We start from the raw sequence: 22,667 nt of genomic DNA on the forward strand, positions 1-22,667 counted from the left end.
TATTCATTTTTGAAACAAAATTACGTACAAAAAAGTAAGAAGTAATATATTGAACTTCACCAACAGTATCAGAATGAATTGTGTTGCTTCAAGGTGTAAAGCTGAGGCATGCAGTCCACAACCTTCAAGTGGAGCTTCCATCTCACACGTGGCCGGCAGGGGTCTGTAAAACACAATAGCATACAGACAAGTGTTAAAAAAATCAACAACAACAAAACCTGACCAAAAGCCGTTTTCCAAACCACCAGTAATCGTGATGGTGGTGCTCTTGGGACACGGTCTCATATAAAAACGACCTGAATACTAGTAACAGCTGCGGTAGAATACTAACAAAAAGGTTTTTGTGTTAGAAGAACATCCACTGAGAAGAAAAAGTCAAAGAAACTTTAACAACAACAAAAAAGAAAACAAAAAAAAAGATACTTACCCGCCAAAGAAACAGAAAAAAACTGGGTACTTATAAATATATATTTACATATATAATTAAACTTACCTAAACTTTTAAATATTGATAAAACAGTCGTTCGTATTTAGCCAAAAATATTTCTTAACAAAGCAAATCTTGCACTGTTTAATATTAATATATATGTTTGTTTATTTATTGTTAAGCTTCAAAGCTACACCATGGGCTCTCTGTGTTGTGCTCATCATGGATATAAAACCCCCTTTTTTTAGCATTATAAGCCTTTTGACATACCGCTAAACCATTTGGGGCAATTAAGATAAAACCCTGTGGGTTTTGTTATTGCATAGATTTCAGAGGTATAGGTTAACTTTGATTTTCTCCTGTACATCTAACACTTTAAGAAGAACCAATCAACGAACTAATCAGAAGAAAAGTAACAACAAACGATAATGTAATCAATCGTTGTGGTGCACATGTATCGAGACAGCAAAAAAACTATGAGTATACAATCATCTGCTGATATTACTTTACATTTTGTGGTACTAACACTAAAACAATGCATTATATCATATCATGTCACTTCGTGTGAGTCAACATGAGTCCACACATTTGTAGACATAAACTTCATTAATACGAGTTATATCGATAACATTATAGCTTAATCCAGGCAGAGAATCGTCACATGTTAGATTTCGTTTTGTGGTTTAATTTACTTCACTGTCCGAGGAAGATATTGACAAACTTACTTACTTTGTACAGGAGATTTGTAGGAGTCAGTGTGTGATTTAGGTTGACGTTTCATCAACTGTCATGATTATTTCTTCTGTAACGGCAGAGGAAAATGTGTGAAATCTCTTTATCTGTCTACTTAATTTTCTGTTTTTTCAACTAACAAGTGTAGGAGAAATAGATAAATAAAGCTCTCTAACTGTTTATATTGAATTTTGTAAAGTTTTCTTATATACATTACACTTACGGGAATAAATGTCTTATAGAATTTCTTTTACATTTTTTAGTTTGGGCTTGTAAAATGTCAGCATGGTTAATTTTTTTCATATCTGGTCTGAAAAAACATTTTGTCTAGTGCATTTATTAAGGCTTTAGGAAGAAAATATGAACACTGTCGATCGTCAAGAGTTAACAAATAACACATGTTTGTTTGTTTGAACTTAAGGACAAAGCTACTCAATGGGCTATCTGTGTTCTGCCCACCATGGGTATCGAAACCCGGTTTCTAGCGTTGTAAGTCCACGGACATACCGCTGTGTCACTGGGGGCAAAAAATACATGAACTTTAATCAAAGTATTTTAAATACTGCTTTTCGTGGCTCACCGGTAAGTTGGAAAGGTTTTAACGCAAAAATCAGGGTTCGATACCCGTGATGAGCACAGCGCAAACAGCCCATCATGTAGGTTTGCGCTTAAATTTAGAAAAAATCTTTATTGATAAAAATAGAGGGCACAATTCAAGTTATCCTTGTAGTTTTCTACTGTAGGGAATATCTTGATATGTAACATTTAAAAATATCCTTAGAGCATTTATATTCATAGGTTCCCCGATGGAGAGCGGTAAGTCTTCGGATTTACAATGTTAAAATCAGAGGTTCGATTCCCCTCGGTAGATAACCCGATGTGGCTTTGCTATAAGAAAACACATACACATTATATTCATAAACTTATTAATATTTTTTACATTTCAAAATAGACTCACATATTTTGCACTTCAAGATATTTAAACAGATTTCTACACACTAATAATTTTCAAATTTGAAAATATACTCATATTTTCTAAATCATTAATTAGCATTAAAATGTTTCTATAGTCTTTTACACCTTAAAAGATCTCTACATATTTCACTGTTGAAATAAACTCATTTTCTTCACACTTCAATATACATTTACAGCTTTCTACGACGTAAAAAAGTTACATTTTCACACTTCTAGGTGCCTTTAAATCTCTCCGTTTTCAGATAATTGTTTGTTTGTAATTGAGCACAAAGCTACACAATGGGCTATCTGTGCTTTGCCCACCACGGGTATCGAAACCCGGATTCTAGCGTTGTAATCCTGCAGACATACTGCTGTGCTACTGGGGGGTCGTTTTCAGGTAACATCAGGATACATATTTTAACGTATAGTGATGTATGAGACGAAATTTAGTTGTCCTATAAATATGTCTGATTCAGTTTATAACCTGAAAACAGTAACGAGATCAATTTTTATGGTTGAGTTTGTTTTTCCCTTACTAAAACAACTCCTGAGTGGTTAAAAAAAAACAGTTACATAAATAACGGTTAAATCGATAAGATGTAATTAGCAATTTCTTTCTGTTTTTTTTTGCTCATTATAGTTATCTTTTCATTACGTCTTCTCGTGCATGACATCGTTGCCATGAAAATAAGAAGTAAGATATTAGTTATCTCCTGTGTCATGTTTTCACTGCTCAAGGAGAAGGCCGATCGAAATTTCAATTAGAGGGATCTTTGTTTAACTTCTTGCTTGTTTGAATCATGATCCGTCTTCATTCAAATAGAAATAATAATTTAACTCAATTAATTTCTGACTGTAGTGTTTTTTTTTCTTAAAAATAAATACATCTTCTGAAACTGAAATTACAGAATGCACAATGTTGCACAAACCTAACAAAATCAAAGGATACTTGAAAATTTGAATTTTGCGCAAATCTACACGAGGGTTATCTGCGATAGCAGTCCCTAATTTAGCAGTAAAATAGTAGAAAAGGCAGATAGTCCTCATTACGGTGCCAACTCTTGGGCTGCTCTTTTACCAATGAATAGTAGAATTGATCGTCACATTATAACGCCCTCACGGCTGAATTGGCGAGCATGTTTGGTGGGACGGGGATTCGAGCTCGCGACCCTCAAGTTGCGAGTCAATCACCCTAACCACCTGGCCTTGCCGGGCCATGCTTGAAAGTATCCACGCGATACTAAATACAGTATTTTACGAGGACGTAATGAGCATACCATTAGATTGAATTTTATTTCAATTTGTAAAATCTTTACAAACATAAATCAATAACCATTTCATAACTTGCTGAGTTTTTATTAGTTTATACATTAAGCACTATACAATGAGAATCCTCCACAGATAAAGAATTAAGAAGCAAGATGTTTGTGAAACAATAACAATAAATTATATAAAATATCAATTAAAACTACTGTGTGTAACTGAAACCGAACGATGTTTATCTCATTTCACTACTTTATGTCTAGACTTCACAGGGTAAAATATCAGTTAAAACCACAGAGTGAAACTGAAACTGAACGATGTACATCTTATTTCAGTTCTTTATCTCTAGACCTCATAGGGTATGCTACTTTTTTCTGAATTTAAAAAAAAGATTATATAGTAAAAAAGTTCTGATACTAGAAAAAAACCCTTTTTTTTCTATAACTAAAAAGTACTTAACTTTAAATAAACGACCACAAACTCCAGAAACTGTATTTACTTCTTCATTCAAACAGTCGTATTTATTGGTTGCTCCCGACGAAATTGCCTAAATGAAACGGCAGCAAGTGTTAAGCCTACTTGTTTAGTACGAAAACCACTTCAGTATTTACCTGTATCTAAGTCAGCAGAGTGATCCATATCAACTTATTAGGGCAATAACTAAAATGCCAGAGAGTAAGCACTTTATTTATGAGTTTTTACAAGACTTTCGAAGAACTATTACACAGTGGTTATCTTCGCTTTTGCTTGACAGTTATTAGCTAAATAAGATGTTGATGTAAATGAGGATAAGAGTATTTATGGTTATTAATTGAATTTTATGTTGATCCTATACTTATCACATCAGAAGGTGTTATGGAAAAGTTATGTTCATTCTTGCTTATCATATCAGCAAGATTTGTGAATATTGATGGAACGTTATGTTCATTATTTCTTATCGTATCAGGAGGTGTTATTGGTATTGATGGAAGTTATGTTCATTCTTGCTTATCATATCAGAATGTGTTATGGGTCTTGATGGAAAGTTATGACCATTCTTTCTTATCATATCAGAATGTGTTATGGGTCTTGATGGAAAGTTATGACCATTCTTTCTTATCATATCAGAATGTGTTATGGGTCTTGATGGAAAGTTATGACCATTCTTTCTTATCATATAAGGAGGTATTATGGGTCTTGATGGAAAGTTAGGACCATTCTTTCTTATCATATCAGAAAGTCTTTCGTTCTGAACAAATAGGATTAGCTGTTGCTTTGGGATGGTTCTGGCTTAAGAGAAACAGTAAATATCATGAATAAACAGACAAAAGAATAGCATTAGTCAACGATTATTAAATAAGAATTTGATACGATAAGAATATAATTAACATAGCTTTCCATTAATAACCATAACTCTTTCTATTGCTTATGTCAATATGTTAATTCTTATAATGGTGTCCTTTATCAAATAATACGTTGTTTTTACTCCAAGCATGTATGCATTTAAATAAAATAATGAAGAAACTAGTGGAGAAAACAGAAGATACGGGTATAATCTCTTTAAAAAAATCAATAAAGTGTGTTAATAAATATTCATATATACCTTTTTAATTAGTGACTTCGTGATATGAAAAATAAAAGTTGTGTGAAATATTTTGCTAGAAACGGATACACGTCTGTGATAGCAGCATCAACTTTCGTTTAATATACAGTTATGCATCTATAATCAGTTCATCAGTATCTTTTGATCAATGTACGCTAATTTCAAAGGTCGGGACTAGACAAAGAATTAATGTAACTAATTTTATATAGCGAACCAACTAGTAGTGTACAATAAGACAATGTTAAGAACGGGTTCTACTGGTGTAACTTGATTTATAGAAAGTAAACTTTAAGCGACTAAAGCTTTGATCCTTATCACAACAAAAGAGCTTTATCAATGTTATCAAAGACTTATTTCTTCTTTTTCTTACTTTTTTCATAAGAAAGTATTCTTATTTTCAATTAGCTAACATCCGTTTACCTATAATTTGAATTATAGGTTAAAAGGTAGCTACTTCTAAACTGATTTCATTTAGAAATGAAAAACAAATTGCTAATAGCTTTGATGACGACATTTTGGTTTAAACGCTCTTGATTATTTGTCTACATTTGACAACATATGAATTTTTTTATTACAAAGGTGTATACCGTCATCACTAGTCAGACGCCTCTATAGGCAAATTAAGAAACACGTGTATACATATGTATTTACAGCCATATTAAAGAAAGAAAATATGACAAATCTGTAAGAACAAAGAAGCAAAGAAAAATGTTGTCAGCATCTGGAGCAAACAAGATAGATGGGTATCACGAATTGTTTATTTTCTTCTTTCTTACCGTCTACAACTGCACTGTTTCGTAGCTTTTTTATTATGTCTAACTGAGATATATAAATCACTGTTCTGGTTAAACAAGCTCCATATTTTTAGCTGTAGCTTTATTGAACTATTAAACAAAACTTCTGTAATTCTATATTTTACAGACACTATATTTGGAAAGAAGTGGCATACTATATTCGATCTAAACGTCACCTTATGCGACATACGAATTAAACTGTTAGGTCAGAGACTCCTCCAAAATCGTCCCTACTTTTGATCACGGGAAGAGAAAACGCTACAGAGGGATTGACTATGACTTTTAGGTGGTCACAGATGGAAGTGGGAGAGTGTTTAACTGATATCAGGGAAGATGAAACACACGCAGAGATGGCTTTAAAATCATTCTAAGGTTATATTACCATATGTTTACTTCTCTGTCAGAAACATTATATATATATTATTAAGCTTTCACTAAACTAATGCGCTCGTCGCAGTATTTTCGTACTTCATTTTGAAACCATGGGAAAGCAAAAAAGTGATACATCTATTGCAAATATTGCTCATTCTTCCAAGATAAGCGTCATTGTTATAGTGAGGCATGTCAACCAAGCGTAAGTCATTTCCTTTCATATCTTTTCTTGCACTTTGAAAATAAGTGAAGGCGTTGCGGGAATCTGGAACGAATCCCGAAATACCTTTCATTGTTCAGAATGTTAAGAGTGAAGCTATTTTTTCTCGGATCAATTACTTTTTTTATAGAAAAAAAAAACTTATTGAAACGTGAAGAAACTGGAGATTTAATTTTTTTATGTTACTGCCTTTCAGAGTACAATGTTACTTATTATGGTATGTTTATAAGTAATCGTTTTTATAGTTTTTAAATTCGGAAAATGTGTTTCTGAGAATATAATACCACGCTCAGAAACTGGAAAACTGTTTTTACGAGATCGCGAAACAAAATACTCAGGTATTATCTGCTATTTACGTACAAAAAAAAAAAAAGAACTTAGGAAAGACAGAACCAATTGTTTTTTCTATCTAGAACTTTAAGTAAAGGTTCATTGTCACAGATCAAGTTACAGATAACTCAATTCCACTTATTTATCGTCACCACTCCGTGGATGGATAACAAAAAATGTTAAATCTATATTATTCCAAATGTTACATGAACATACTTCATAGATAGATATTTAAAGCAGTAATCTTTTGTTAAAAACACGAAAAACAAATTGTTATCATTATTGGCACTTTCACAAACGACTTTGATCAAATCTAAGGATCTCTGAAAAGACCGTTTATTCCGGATGTGCATAAGCTGATGCTTAAGTTCAAGTTCCTGTTCCAATTTGACACGAAAATCGGACGTCTTATGTTACGAAACAGGATGGGAAATATAATACAATGTTATGTTAGTTTGATTACTCTCGTGTCCTTTTTTTATCAAATGAAATTAAAATTGTTCGTGATGTTCAGCAGCGGAAAAGTTTTCATGAAAGCCAATATCACATATATCGACCTCTTAAGGTCGTAATTTTTTTTATCATTATTGCATTTTCAGGTTATATACGAAATGAAATACTTAATACTAGTTGATAAGTGAACTTGGCATTTGGGTAGAGAGTTAACGTGCCTAAATTGTAAACTGAGATATTATAGCTCGCGTCCCTTTGCTACAAAACGCGCTCCGCGTCATGGGTCCGTGTGAGTTATATAATAGTGACACTTAAATCCTACAATTTGGTCAGACAAGAGTAGCCCAAGAGTTAGCGCTGGAAACTTTTGATTAGCTGCCTTCCATCTAGTTTATAAGCTCAAAATTAGGGACGGCTGAGCGCATATAACCTTTGTGTAGTTTTGCGCTAAAATTCTGAAACAAACAGACAAGTTTATTTGTTTGGTTGATTTTGAATTTCGCGCAAAGCTATTCGAGGGGTATCTGCGTTAGCCGTCCCTAATTTAGCAGTGATAGACTAGAGGGGAGGCAGCTAGTTAACACCACCCACCGCCATTTCTTGGGCTACTGTTTTACAAACGAATAGTGGGACCGACCGTTACATTATAACATTCCAACGGCTGAATGGGCCCTAACCACCAAGTTGATAAATGTGTTATCAGGTTGTCCTTCGGGGGGGGGGGAGGAGGGCAACGATAAGTATAAGTACTTACAACGCTAAAATTCGGAACAAACAATTATCAAGTTTTTCAATTTCTTTATCAAGAACACTTTTTTATATATATTTTTCAAGCGTCCAACAAATTGCTCTGAACAAAAATGTGTACTAGAAACTATTATCATACTGAGTCTAACAATAGAGGGGCAGATTGACCCAAAACAAAACCAGTAATACAAAACATGTAACATCAACTTCGTGAAAGTAAAGCGATAAGAATCACCGAGTTGAAAATATTTTAAATGAGTACCATTTTATATTTTATAAAACAAACCTAATTTCATGATATTATAAAATACAATTGTGTATTTTAAGGATTCTAAAATTGAAATTTCGCTTTTTTTTCTCTCGCTCGTATTGTTTGTTTCAGATTGAAGATATGTTTCAAAATAAGTGTTACATTAATATAAATGACTCGAGATAGCTTAAGCAAACAGTTCAACATACAGAACATACTGTACTGTACATACTGTTTTTAAGTATAGAAAACGGCTTTGGCAACAATTTAATGAAAATAAAGGTTCCGTAGACTAAGTTACTATTATTAGGCTTAATAAATAAGTAAAACAGACCAATAAATATTAAATGAAAGTTTAGATGATGCAAAATATCGTCGAAAAGAAAACCGTAATAAAATTTCCTCAATAATTTGACTCTTAAGCGCCCGATTAAAATATAAATGAAAGCTCAAAATACTGATCAGCATTTCCTTTTTGTTTAAACGCAAAACTACACAATCGATTATCTGCGTCGTGGCCATCTCAGTGATCAAACCTCAAAATTTATCGTTATAAACTCTCATGCCATCGGAGGAACAGGTGATATGGAAGTTTGTGATCTTTACGTATATGGTGTGGAACTATAATAAAAGTTTTTCTTTACAAGAAGGAATTGTATAAACAATGAACTGAGGCCATTCTTTGTTTCAGAAAAAATTTCATTTTAATTTATCATTATAATGTGAGAGTTTAATCATCAATTTTCATGTAAAATAATTACAGATGACTTTAGCTAGAAATGTATTGAAACTTAATTTGTTGTAATATTTTACGGCTGAATTGAATACGAACCGATTTAAGGATATGACTAAAAAATATGTTTTATTTAAACTAGTATCACTAGTCCAGAATATTTCAGTATTGTTTATGTTGTGAAAAGCTAAAAACAAAACAACAAAAAACAGCTCTAAAGAAATTCGTTGACAATGATACAGCACAGTTTATAATTAGGTGGATGATTTACAAAATAAATAGATAACTAACTCCATTACAACGTATATAATACTCTGCTTACCGGAAACTAATAAGTACATTTTCGTTCATCGGTAAAAATACCATTAGACTATTGTACACAGTTTGTAAATCGCATTTACACGAATTCCACTCTTAGGTCGTAATATAATGTATATTAAGTGACGTGGCAATATACTTCTTAAAGCATCATGATAAACTCAATACAATTAAGCTTCCCATTAGATACATTAATGGAAAAAAATAAACATATCAAGTCATAATGATTAACTAAATAATAATAAATCTGTTCTTTTAGAAGTATTGAATACTAAAACAGTTAACTTCTTAATTCATCATAATATAATGAATAAAAATAAATAATCAAAATACATTTTTTACTTCGTAATGAGCTAGATAAGAATAATTTTTTTCAGTTAGATACAGCAAATAATAAATCAATATAATATTTTAATTCACCACAATAAACTGAATGATAATAATATTTTTTCAGTTAGAGGTTGGAAGTAATAAAATAATGAACTTACTCATCCAACGGACCTAATAATACAACAGCAACTACTGACTGATTAGCGTTAACTGGCTTAAAAGCGACAATGAACTTACTCATTCAACGGATCTAATAATACAACAGCAACTACTAACTGATTAACGTTAACTGGCTTAAAAGCGATATTTATGGTAAATATTTAATCACATATTAGGGCTTCAGAACATCGCTTTTCTCACTCAACAAATATGTCTGCTTGCTTAATGTCAGTTCAAAAGGTTATCGTTATGTTAATTCGTGATGAGTACTGGATAATAAGATAACTCTCATTTTCAACGATAATTACATTTCAAATAGTGAAATTTTTAATTAAAAGTTAACACGATACGTATTACGTCATATCAATCAGCGGGATTTAATATACCGTTAACAACCATATGAAGTGATTAATCATGAAAACCTTTTCACTAACTGCTTAAAGGCTTAAATACTGTAAAGATAACATTGATATTCAGGATTGTTTATGGCTTGACGTTAATGTGTTGTTTTAACAGATCATCTAGTTTGCTTATTAGCAGAAAGTGTGTTTGTACAGTCATTTGTAAACAAATGACCAATTCGAAATTTAATAAGGAAGTCAAAGATCGTAGTAGTACCAAACAAAAATTAGGTTGAAGATCCAGAAACAAAATAGATAGAGGTTGGTATGAACTAGGTATCGCTTCAAGGTTTCAGAACAAAGTTATTGAACAATACAAAGTGAGTACAATCGTCTACTGCTAATTTTGCATGTTTTTTGTTTGGCCGTTAGATAAATATTGCCAAATAAAGTTTCCACGGAAAATTTTCAAATTGAAACTTCTGATGGATAATCGGACTTGGAACTCTTTCCGTTTCCGTCGATCGTGAAACGAGCTTCTCCGAAGAACGTTGAAGTCGGTCTTGTTTGTTTGTTTGTTTTTGAATTTTGCGCAAAGCTACAAGAGGGCTATCTGCGCTAACCGTCCCTAATTTAGCAGTGTAAGACTAGAGGGAAGGCAGCTAGTCATCACCACCCACCGCCAACTCTTAGGCTACTCTTTTCAACGAATAGTGGGATTGATCGTCACATTATATCGCTCCCACGGCTGAAAGGGCGAGCATGTTTGGTGTGACGGGGATTTGAACCCGCGACCCGCAGGTTGCGAGTCGAGCATCCTAACCACCTGGCCTAACCGTATATAACCTACGCCGAACTGTGTATATGCCTAGCTCCATCGCAATGGTTTTTGGGGTCAGAGATTATTTTTCGTAATTTTTACTTTTCTTTCACGAATGATGACATTGTTCTTGATTGGCGAGAGTGTGTAATTTCAAAGCCAGTTTTTCGGCTTCCTTCGAAAACACTGAAGACCCCCATCTTCAAAATATTTTATCATTTAGCTTTATATCGTTCATCAATCTCGCTGCATAAATATTTTTCTTTGGAATGGCTTCTCTATTTCATAACTCTGTCCGTGGTGGCCTTTTAATGTTAAATGATCAGAATATCACCTTGAGCCAAATATACATACGTTATTGGAAATAATTGTGGAAACACACATAGGTGACACAACTACAGCAGTCACAAACAACAAGATCAATAGTTTATAGAAAAGATCAGTATTATATGGAAGGTAAATCACCAGTGTATGCTACATAAATTAAAATTGTATAAAGAATAGCAATACACGTATACGAATTAACAATACGTTCTGTAGTGGTCGGCAGAATATAATGCAGTAATCATTATGTTATGGAATAGGGGTCAATAGCATATAGCGTGGAAGTCAGGGTTGTGATGTGAATAGCTATTAATTTATAGAATTCAGAAATTACGTCATACGTTGGAGAGGTAAGAAATATATGGTGTAAAAGCCGTCTGACGTATAATGTTTATTGATATTATTTTATCGAATATAGAACAGCATTACACGGTGTGTATCGCTTAAGTAGTTTCAACGGATGTTCTTTTTATGAGAACAATAAAGCGAATACAAAGTTAAACTTTGTTTCACCGAATAGAGTAGTTTATATTTTACCTATATCATATAAAATTAATTTGACTTTCAGAGAGATTTCTTCAGTTCGTTTAGAGTTTGTTGAATAATGTGCAAATATGAAACGAAAAAATAATCCGTGTTTTCTACTTTACAGACAAACAATTGAAACTATTCAATGGATAAACCTAGATATTTATAATACTTAACAAAAATATTCACGAACAAAATAAAGGAATATTCACATATTTTAATTAGTGGCAGCTGTGTGGAACATAGAAGCTATTTCCAAGTACCATTTTGGATAGAATAGTGCAAATGGTTAAGCAAATGCACATATATTTTTCTAAAGCTTTCTTGAGAAGATAGTGGAATCGGTACTTCTTATTTCTTCACAGCATAACCTCGGCTATAGTACCATTTCCACGATTTGTGTTCTTATTGAGATGATGAATAAACTCCTGGCCGTCGCCTTTTGTCGATCTCTTCCAAGACAAATATTGTAACCGATAAAGCAAGCGACGGGGTTTGGTTCGTGAGTTCATCCTCTTTGGCCTTTGAGCCAGCTGAAGGTTTTTCCTGCAGCATAATATTGATTGGAAATAGCCTTTGAAACTAAAAATAAATGAAATAGAAAAGGCTTATTTGTATTCTAGATTTTTAGGAGTTTCTCGAACGTCTATTCCATAAATGAAATTACAAGTTACTAATGAATTCATTTACTTTGGAGAGGTCAGTAGCATACTGAACTTTAAAAATATATTTTGATTTATTTTATATACCATTTATATTAATATACATAACTCTTATTAATGAAGTGTGATTAGAGGTTATTTGTATTTCTTGAAAAATGAGTCAGGCTTAACATTTTATCACGTTTAATTAATTTAACATTTTCATTCTTCACGCATAAAACTTCACTGTTTCATTTTAAGTTTGCTTGACCCATAAGATACAGAAATTATGAATTATTTAGAAATATTTAGAATTTATTATTTATTTATTATTTATTTATTTATTATTATTTATTTATTTATTTAGAATTTATTATTTAGAATTATTTAGAAATTATGAAATTATTAATTATTTAATTATTAATTATTTATGAATTATTTAATTATTATATTATGAATTATTATTATTTATAAAGTATCACACAATTTAACATATAACATTTATTTTAATTTAATAAATGCTATGATAACATGTGAAATGCCTGCTTGTTTATAAAGTACCATAAGTTTGAGGAACTACTTCTACGGGTGTTATTTCAAATAATTCATAACATTGTGTGAGGCAAATCTTGACGGCTAGTCTAGATCTTGTAAGGTAAAACACCTCAAACCTGGTTACGTCATTACTTTTTATTCACCAGACTATTTTCAAATTCTATTGAAGCCACTCATTAGATAACGGATTAAAAACATCCCAAGAGTTCTTAAAACTGAGTGGGTCTTCAACAGGTTTTACTTATTTAAGGCCAACTTCTATTGTGGAAGGGTTTATTAAATATGGAATTACTATGCTCACCTGTAATAAAATATTAGATCTTTTTCAGTTTACTTACCGTTTGTTGGCCCAGTAATAGATTATTGGATTGTACACCGAGTTTGACATTGCTAGCCAATAGAAAGCCAGAAACATAGGTTGGATGTAGTCGGTGTAAGCAGTTTCTGGATAGTGATAGGTGTAGAGGAAAAACACATGATAGGGTAACCAGCATATGGCAAAGATGAGTACAATCACAATAAGCATGCGCACTACCTGAAAATTTCAAATAACATATTAATTAATTTATTGGAAGTTAATACAATTTAATTGAACAAATTAGTGGTATAATTTTACAAACATCATCAGCGATAAATTCATCCTCCTTCATTATTAGTCTTATGACATACCGAAGAAAAGTTCTCTATAAGGATATTCATAGATTTTAACATGCACAAAAATAATGTACTTAGATTGTCATATATGTTGGAAACCATTACGAAGTTCAAGAATTTTTTTTTTTAGTTTTAAAATATCTCAGAGTTAAACAGAAATACACTTTGTTAACAGGGGCAAATGGGCCAATCACTAAATGTCTCTCCAGTTGAATCAAATAAGTTTGTTTGGAAACCTAGCTCTACATCGATTAAGGGAAAATAATTCTTATAAAATATTCAATAACTCATGGGAGTTAGTGAGTTAAAAACATCGCGTCGAATGAATAAAAGAGAATGCTTCAGAACAGAAAAAGGTTGTCGATCACCGAATCGATAATGAGCTTAAATTCTGGAACTGTCTGTTTTCCTGAAATTTTTATATATTTACTTTTCGATTTATTGATAATTTAAGTAAGATAAATAACCTACATATCATCTGAATACTTTTAATTTTTCGACTTATCTAATATAACACCTTTGGAGCGGTCAAATATATCAATCGAAAACGTTTGACCTCCTGCGTCCAAAACTGTCAATAGATCTCAAATCGGTCAAGAGATGACGAAGCTATGAGCTAAAAGTTTGTACTTGATAAACTCGGAACCATTCTATGAGCCGCTATTCCGCGGCTAAAAAAATAAGTCTAAATACAAAATAGTAAAAAAAAAGTTCAAACGTAAAGTACGAAGATGATGAACTTTACTTTTGAACGTCCTGATAGGACGGACTAAATGCACAATCATAATGCAGGCACAAAGTATTAAGTTGGCATAAGAAGACTATATACGAAATAGTAAATTAATAAAATAAGCCAGATCAAAATATGTCTAGATTTATTACACTAGTTTGGTAAATGTTTTGGGAATATAAATTTGCACAGTTTAATCTTAGTGTAACTTCCTACCTTCTTCTTAGATTTGATGACCTCTTTGTGACGTTCGGTGATTTCTCCAATAGCTTTTCCACCCCACAAAACATGCCCCATGAAAGTATAGGCTACACCCATTGATACCATTGGGACAGCATACGTTAATGAGAGAAATACAATATTGTACCTGCAAATAAATATTTAATGTATTTGATTATCCGAAGAAGTTAACATTAACATAATGAAATGTTTAAGATGGCTCATCAGTAATCCAGGAATGTTGGGATAAGTAGTTTTTCCTAACCATTACCTCAGACCAAAAGAATTCCTTCATTAAAAGAGGTATGATTTACCAACATTACAAGTCGACTTATGAGGATTATTTATTGCTATATTATCTTCTTTTATTCCTATTGATTCTGAAGACTTGCGGGCCCAACGTATTCCAAAATAATTTTCTCCCAGAGTCACTGTCGATTTAGAATATTAACATTCCAATAGTTGCAAACTGTAATTCACAATTGAATTTTAATTTTTCTTCTCAAATTTGAGAGTCAAAACTCAGTTTCAGGTAATTTCGAAAGAAATGACGTAAAGGGTTCTACCTTGAAGAAAATTATAGAATATAATTATAAAATATATTATAGAATATAGAATATTATTATAGGAACATATTTAGAAAAATCTTTCTTCAAACCTAAGCAAACACTTGAACACTAAGAAGTTAATAAAAAATTCTCCAATGAATAACTTCATATGAACATCGAATCTTTACTCGTTCTTAATCATGATCCTATTAAAGTTTCTTTTTGTACTGCAAGTCTCAGATTAACATCTCTGGTTAAGCAGTGCAAAGAATAATGCTGACAAAACGGTAGCAAACTATATGGGATAAATGAGAATAGAAAAATATTATCCCATGCACTCTGAATTGCAAAGTTAGATAGGAAAAACCTAATAACTTCTATCCTGGTGTAGGTAAGAAGAAACATTTATGTATAAAAATCTAAACATACGAGTGAGGAAAGATCAAACTTATGTAAATGAGGTAATCTATTCTTTAATACGAAACTAGCGATTACAGAGTGAAAACCTCAGAAGGTTTAGTACCAAACTAAATGCTTGGGGAACGCTATAAATTTAATTAACGTTCACAAAATTAGTTCCGCTGTTACTGCGAGATATTTCTCTAGAATTTGATGGCGATATATATATCTTTGTCAAGTTTTTCATACACGCATTATTGATCTACAATTTTACAATACGATAAGATATCTTCATGTAGGTTAATTTATCAAATGTTACAATCTAATCCCTGGAAATGACTTTTATGCGAAAAGTTTCAATCTACATAATTCTTCAACAGCCTCTGAAAAGACGTTTTACAGTATCTATATAATAATACTCTTATTCGTGTATCTGTTACGGAAATGACGTGTGTGTACGCATGTGTATTTAGATAGTAAGGTGTGCGCGCATTATCATGACAGACAAAAACTGAATATTATTATAATAAACCAGTAGAGGCTCGCAAGACATTTGCGCTCACATTAATATCTTTATTGCAATAGTACTTCTTTAAATACAGGAGTTCTAAAATAACACAAAAATAATTCTAATCGCAAGCACCGAAATCTTGTCATACAATAATTCTGCTATCGGTACTCCTTATAAGCATGCACAGTAAGAATGTTACCCAGAAAAACAGTGCAAGCGTCTGCCTGCGCCAGAGAGCTGGAAAGCTCAACAAACAAGTCACTACAACTGCTCTATGAATGGAGAAATAACAAACCATTAACCACTTAGTATAATAACATTGAAAGCTTGAGGTTTTCAAAAAGATTTGACGTTAGGTCTTAGAATAACATTATATGTTTATTTATCGATAATATTAAGTGCAATATAGTTTAGTTCTAACTAAGCTAATGTAAAAACTGTACATGGTATAATTTATTTCTTTATCGAACTTAGACCTAACATTAGTTTAGTTTTTAAAAAGTACTACTTAAATACAAGTGGACTTGCACATTTCGATGCCTACGATTACATTTAGTTTATATTATTCTATCAATCTTGTATTTAAAGAAATACTTTAGTAATAAAGGTACTAATTTGACAGCAAAAGATATGTGGGTCTCTGCTAGTTGTACATATTGAAAATAACAAAGAAAAAGTCAGCGAACATGTACCAATCACATAGATAAAGAAATTATTTCTTTCTTATTAGCCGAAGTAATTATATTATTCTCACATGTTATTGTTCTTTAAACTTTCAAGAAAGCAGTATTAAGACAATAACGTGATTTTTGCTTGTTTATTTATTGTTAAGCACAAGGCTGCAGAATGGGCTACCTCTACTCTGCCCACCGCGGGTATCAAAACCAGATTTTAGCGTTATAAGCTCTCAGACTTACTACTGAGTCACTGGGGTGTAACCAGATGGAAGATATATTGATTACTAAAGAATGAATGCTACACACCATACATTTGAAAGAAAGTTGTTGAACTTACTGTAATAAACCACACAGAAACATAATTTTTAATGGCTCTAACTTGTTTACTCTACTATGGAGTTTCAAAAGAAAATAGAATTATTATTGTTTCGATCCCTTCACAGAAAGTAATATTCGTCCTGACAATAGTTAAGAGATTATTTCTGATTATAATTTTGTTGGATATAATAAAACCTGTGCGAGAAAGAACACGGGAATTTTTTTTTAAAGTCTCACTCTCTGAATCACTTCTCCAGACATTTAAATGTAATTCATATTATTGAAGCTCACATCCTTAACACATACACTAACATACTGTATATATGCTAATTTTGACTTTGTGTGAAGAAACTATTTTGATTTTAAAATTTCTCAGAATATCAGGTGCACCAGACAGGAAGACTAAAACATTAATTATGCACCATTAAGTCAGAACTTGAATAACTTACAAAGCTCATATTCAGGTTAGTTTCCCTGTGTTTGACAGAGCACAGATATCCCGTTGTGTAGCTTTGTGCTATATAGTCTCTAAAAGTAGAAAATGTACAATTAAGAACATGATATTCAAAATGATGCCGAAAGAAGACTACATAAAGTTCTTGTATAAATCATTCTGTTTAAAATGTAAATTTTATAGAGATTACTAGTGTCTGAAAATGATTACTTTCAATACATATTTGTATTTATAATATATGATTAGGCGATACATATATGTCACTGTAAAACAGTAATGTCATTGTAATTTTAATTTCAGGGTTGTAACAGTTTAAAGTAATTGAAACGTTGCAAAGAGACTGAACCTTAAGAAAGTCTCAAAGCTCTAGACTCTAGAGACTGATCGTTGTTTCAGTTATAAAAGCCCCCCAGTAGCACAGCGGTATGTCTGCTGACTTACAACGCTAGAAACCGGGTTTCGATACCCGTGGTGGGCAGAGCACAGATAGCCCATTGTGTAGCTTTGTGCTTAACTTCAAACGATCAAACGAACAGTTATAAAGTGAACGATAGTCGTTGGTTTAATTCCACATGAAATCTTATAAATGAGTAAGCAACTGCAATAAGAGCCATAAAAGCCATTAGTCAATTTTTTCTCCTCATGTTACCTACTATTTTAAAATCATTTAGGGAATAATGTATAAAAGATGTGATAAAACCCATACTGAGCAATGTAAGAAAAACGACTGAAGACTTGATGAAGCAGTTTCACAGTAACTTAGCTCAGATTTCATTTTGTAGAATTAGAACCTCTTTAAACCGAGGTCTGGTTTAATTACATTTTTGAACAAAAGGTTTATGTTAAACCTTGTAACATATCCCAGGCAGAACCTGCATGCGAATTATCCTTTTTGTTTTGAGGCTCAATTATGAAACGGGTTGCCATAGTTACCATTATTTGGGAGCTACATAAGGTAAAGAAAATTAGTACTGAGTATAGGTATTCAGTTACGATATTCATGTCATATGAATTCATTACCTTATCACAAAATTAGCTCACGTAGGTTTTAGCTTTAATGTTTGAAAATATAAAGTAAAAGATTCCTTGTAGTGACATCAGAATCCTCTTCGGGAGTCGTGAAAGCAATTATACATAAGTAGATAAACCCATGGTAAAAACTAAATAATTAGTTGGCAAGGCTAAGGAGACAATACGTAGAATATGCTGTGAAATAAAAATATCGCTACATTGTCAAACGGCGGATCTTCTCCTTACATACAAAATTTTCTTTGTAGAGTTGAATAAACTACTCAAAAATAACTGTTTTCAACTTTACCCTACTGCCTTCATACTATTTATTTTGCATCGACAAGCTCTATATTCTGTTAGACGGTTCTTATTTTGTAATGTTCAATGCTTAACAACAAACTGTTTTTGGTTCTCTGTTAATTCTTGTTCAGTGTTTTAATAAGCGAATATTGTTATTTATTGTACTCTGTTAAGTATTTCGTTCAATGTTCTAACAGCATAACTTTGTTAGTTGTATATTGTTGTGGTTTTTTTTGAAAGCTCTAACAGTAGAATGTTTTGTTTGTTGACATGTTTATTTTCTTTTTTAATATAACAAACTAATACTGCTAATTAGTATTTTCTCTAAATAAAGCTCTCCACAGTAGTATACCCCAAACTCAGTTCCTTACACTACCGAAACTACATGCAAAAAAAAAAAATCTTCCATTAAAACTTTCATATAAACCTACTGTATCTCTACTTGTAATTACAATAAATATGTACAACGCTCACATTTTACAAATTAATTAACACACTAAAGATATTTTCACAAAAAGACTCATGGTTGCATATATATTCAACCATGGCCTTCAAAGATTTTCTGGTTTGCTCCGATCTTCACGATAACAATGTTCACTCAGCCACACCACCTGGATGTTTTCCTTGTATAAATGATCACACTGTCTAATTTGCAATCATGTGGATAATCTTACTTTTGGTTCTTGGGCCTAATGGTTGTTTTCAGACTAGAAAGCCTTTCACCCACCTATCCGAGTCTGTCATCTATTGCATAATTTGTTATCTTTGGTGAGACAGGTCGCAAAGATAGTGAAATATTTCGTGAACACGGAAGACACGTTATTAACGATAATGTGCATAAGCCAGTCTCCCGATATTTTTGCGATGACAAACACGATCTTTCACATCTCAAACCAGTCTGTTCCTGTTGAACGTTTCTCGCGTTTACACGAGAAACAGCGTCTAATCCAGATCTTAGGAATTCTATCCCCAATAGGAATAAGCGAATTTATTTTTTAATTTAATGTTTTCTTCTAACTAACTTTTCTTTAAGGCTGTTTAGTGTGAATTAAATTTTACATCCACACCATACGTTCTCTTATTTCTCTATCTCTCTATTCTGTAAAAAGGAAATTTTGCTGTATTTTCTTCCCCTTATTTCCAATTAGCTTAATATATCTTTTCTTACAGTTATTAACGTTTATCTTATTTTATTTTCCTAATTTATTATATATCATTTACATATATTGTTTGTGTCGTGTTTAACGGGTTTGATCACTTTACCTTACAATATCTGACTTTAAATTTTCATAAATATAAGCCCCGTTTAATTAAAGTTTAACCAAATAACTTCACAATATTTTACTGGAAGCTATTTATAATAACAATTTAAGAACCTCATCGATTTCTCTAGTTGTTTTGCTAACAACGCATTTGTTTGACCCTTACACTTAGCTAGTTAAAATGTATGAGAATGCTACACCTACTCATGCTATATAATTAAGAAAAACTCCCCTGAGCTGAGTTAGTTAATAGTATGCCATCAGGGATGAAGAATAAGGTAATACTATTAACAAGTTGAGTTGGGAATACAATACTATATTTGATACCTCTCCGTTATACTCGAGCAGTTGTAATAACTTTTAAAAATATATATAAGAAAATATAAATATGTATTTTATTCATATAGTAAATGTCCATAATAAAATTTTAAAAATATATTAATAAGCATTGTATTCATACAGTAAAAACAATTTGCGAGGGTATAATGGAAAAATATCACATATATTTAGTAAAACATTACTATTTTGAATCTTAACATCTATGGTTTATTTGTTGTTACAGTACAGTACCACTACCTTTTGACAATTTTGGGGTCTGGAAAGCCTACTTCAGAGAATAACCTTTACTTATCATTCCTAGAGACCCGTCTTAATAACCTGCTGGTTCCGTTCACTTTCCATTTCTCTTCTCTTTTTTTTTATTTCTAATAAGCAGCAGCCATCTCACAGCTGGCATAAGTGTGAGCCGTAGTTTTTTATGTATTTTTTGAACCAGTTGAGGTAGTTTTGTTCTAATATATATTTTTTATTTATGTATTAGACGCTCAGCAGATTGAGCTCCGCTCTGGCGTGTCTGTAGCCTGGTACAAACTGATTACACTAACCAATATATATATATATGTGTGTGTGCATGTGTATATACATCTTATGTATATAAGCACACGCCTGGTGACATTTGAAAGCTACTGCTTAATGTATAGAACTGTATATGTATGTTGTCTACTTAAAATATTTTTTTAGATATAGTGCTGAATGAAAATATATAATTACCTGAAACTCAATATATAGTAGAACCTAATTACTTAGAGAATTACACAATGCATTAACTTTTTTTTTGTTTTGATTCCACGTTTTATCATTTAAAAGCCTTTTGACCGAGTAATGTATCTGTTTTTATTTTAAGGAACACGAGTTCCATTGCTTGGTAGAAAGATAAATGTAGTATCATTCACTGACAGTACATAGTAATGATAAGAAGTGTGTTGTTATACATATGTATTTTTTTATAATACAGTGAAGACAAATAGGAACATCCGTATATATATTAATATGGCAAAATCAACAAGTGATTTATCACATTATCCTTTTTACATTAGCATAGTAAAGGTAACGTGTGTTCTGTTTGTTCAAACAACGTGTGTTCTGTTTGTTTAAACATTGTAAAAGGAGTAAGATATTTGTCATATTATTCTCTTTTCATTACCATGGTAAATTTAACATGTGATTTGTCCCCTTACATCAACATTATTCTTTGCATGAACATGGCAAAGCTAACAAGTTAATTGTAATATTGTTGTTTTAAATTAAGATGATAAAGGTGAAAATAGAAAGAGAATGATAATATTTCGACCGTCATAGAATTCAACCAAAACGTTGATTAACTGTCACTGGTTTCGACCGAAAAATTAATAAATTACACAACAACCTATTACTTTCAATACAAAGATATTCATGCACTGCAACCCTTTAATTAGTTTCGAGAACATGTGCAAGTTATCAGTGAATCACCACAATTCTAGATATATTACAATAAAAACTTTGACTTAAATACATAAAACGGCTTATTTTTGAAAGTGCTAAGATAATAAAAAATGTCAATAAAAAGTCATTCAGCAGCACGAGTATGTCATGTGAACAGTGCTGCTTAGAACAGTGTCGTATGTTAACGGATAAGATGGACAGTGAAGTTAACACCAGGGTATTTAATTTAATATAACTCATTTTTTCAGGCAAGGTTAATCACCTGTAAAAACACACAATTATTTTAAAATACTGATAGCCTTAGATATAGTAACGCAGAATAAGGTTTAAGTCGATAAGCCCAACATTTGCTGTAAATTAATTACATACTTATTGTAATGCGACCATACCTGTGAACAAACAAAAAACTCGTAAGAGTAAATAGGGAATATCTACTGATTTTAGGAAAGTGATTATGTTATTCTTGCATGATATAAATTTTACATAAGCTGTTTTGTTTACAGATTGGCATAGCGGTATGTATGCGCTATATAGGGTTTTGATTCCCGTGGTGGGCAAATTACAGATAGCCCATTGTGTAGTGTAGCTTTATGCTCAACTATAAACAAATAAGTTTACAGATACTGTTATTTTTTGTTATGAATATTTTATTTCTGATTTAGAGAACACATTTTATATTTTAGTTTGGAACTTCTACAATAACTGCATTTAAAGTAAAAACCATTAGTTTTTCACTTTTAGAGTTTTTCTTATCTTAAACAAGTAATAATGAAATATCTCGGTATTGTTTCATTGGAATATATAGAATGTTTATTCGTCACAGTGTATAAACATTTTACAGGTTTGGTTGTTACAGAACTTTTCCACTGCTTCATATTCTTGTGTTTTCATGAATGACAACAGTTGGATGAATGCCTCAACTTTCAAACTACTTTATTACAGGATAT

General features: G+C 31.8%; 1 protein-coding gene across 1 annotated transcript in view; it reads right to left on the reverse strand.

Annotated features, from left to right (window-relative positions):
* LOC106478376 (tachykinin-like peptides receptor 86C) overlaps positions 1-22,667 on the reverse strand; it is a 59,001-nt gene that overhangs the window by 7,428 nt on the left and 28,906 nt on the right. Inside the window, exons 3-5 of the mRNA XM_013938920.1 lie at positions 14,477-14,627; positions 13,215-13,411; positions 12,052-12,262 (exon numbers count right to left, since the gene is read on the reverse strand). Coding sequence (XP_013794374.1) covers positions 12,052-12,262; positions 13,215-13,411; positions 14,477-14,627 — 559 coding nt within the window. The remainder of the gene's footprint in view (positions 1-12,051; positions 12,263-13,214; positions 13,412-14,476; positions 14,628-22,667) is intronic.

This window comes from Limulus polyphemus, unplaced genomic scaffold, assembly GCF_000517525.1.
Source record: "Limulus polyphemus unplaced genomic scaffold, Limulus_polyphemus-2.1.2 Scaffold206, whole genome shotgun sequence".
Taxonomy (NCBI): Eukaryota; Metazoa; Arthropoda; class Merostomata; order Xiphosura; family Limulidae; genus Limulus; species Limulus polyphemus.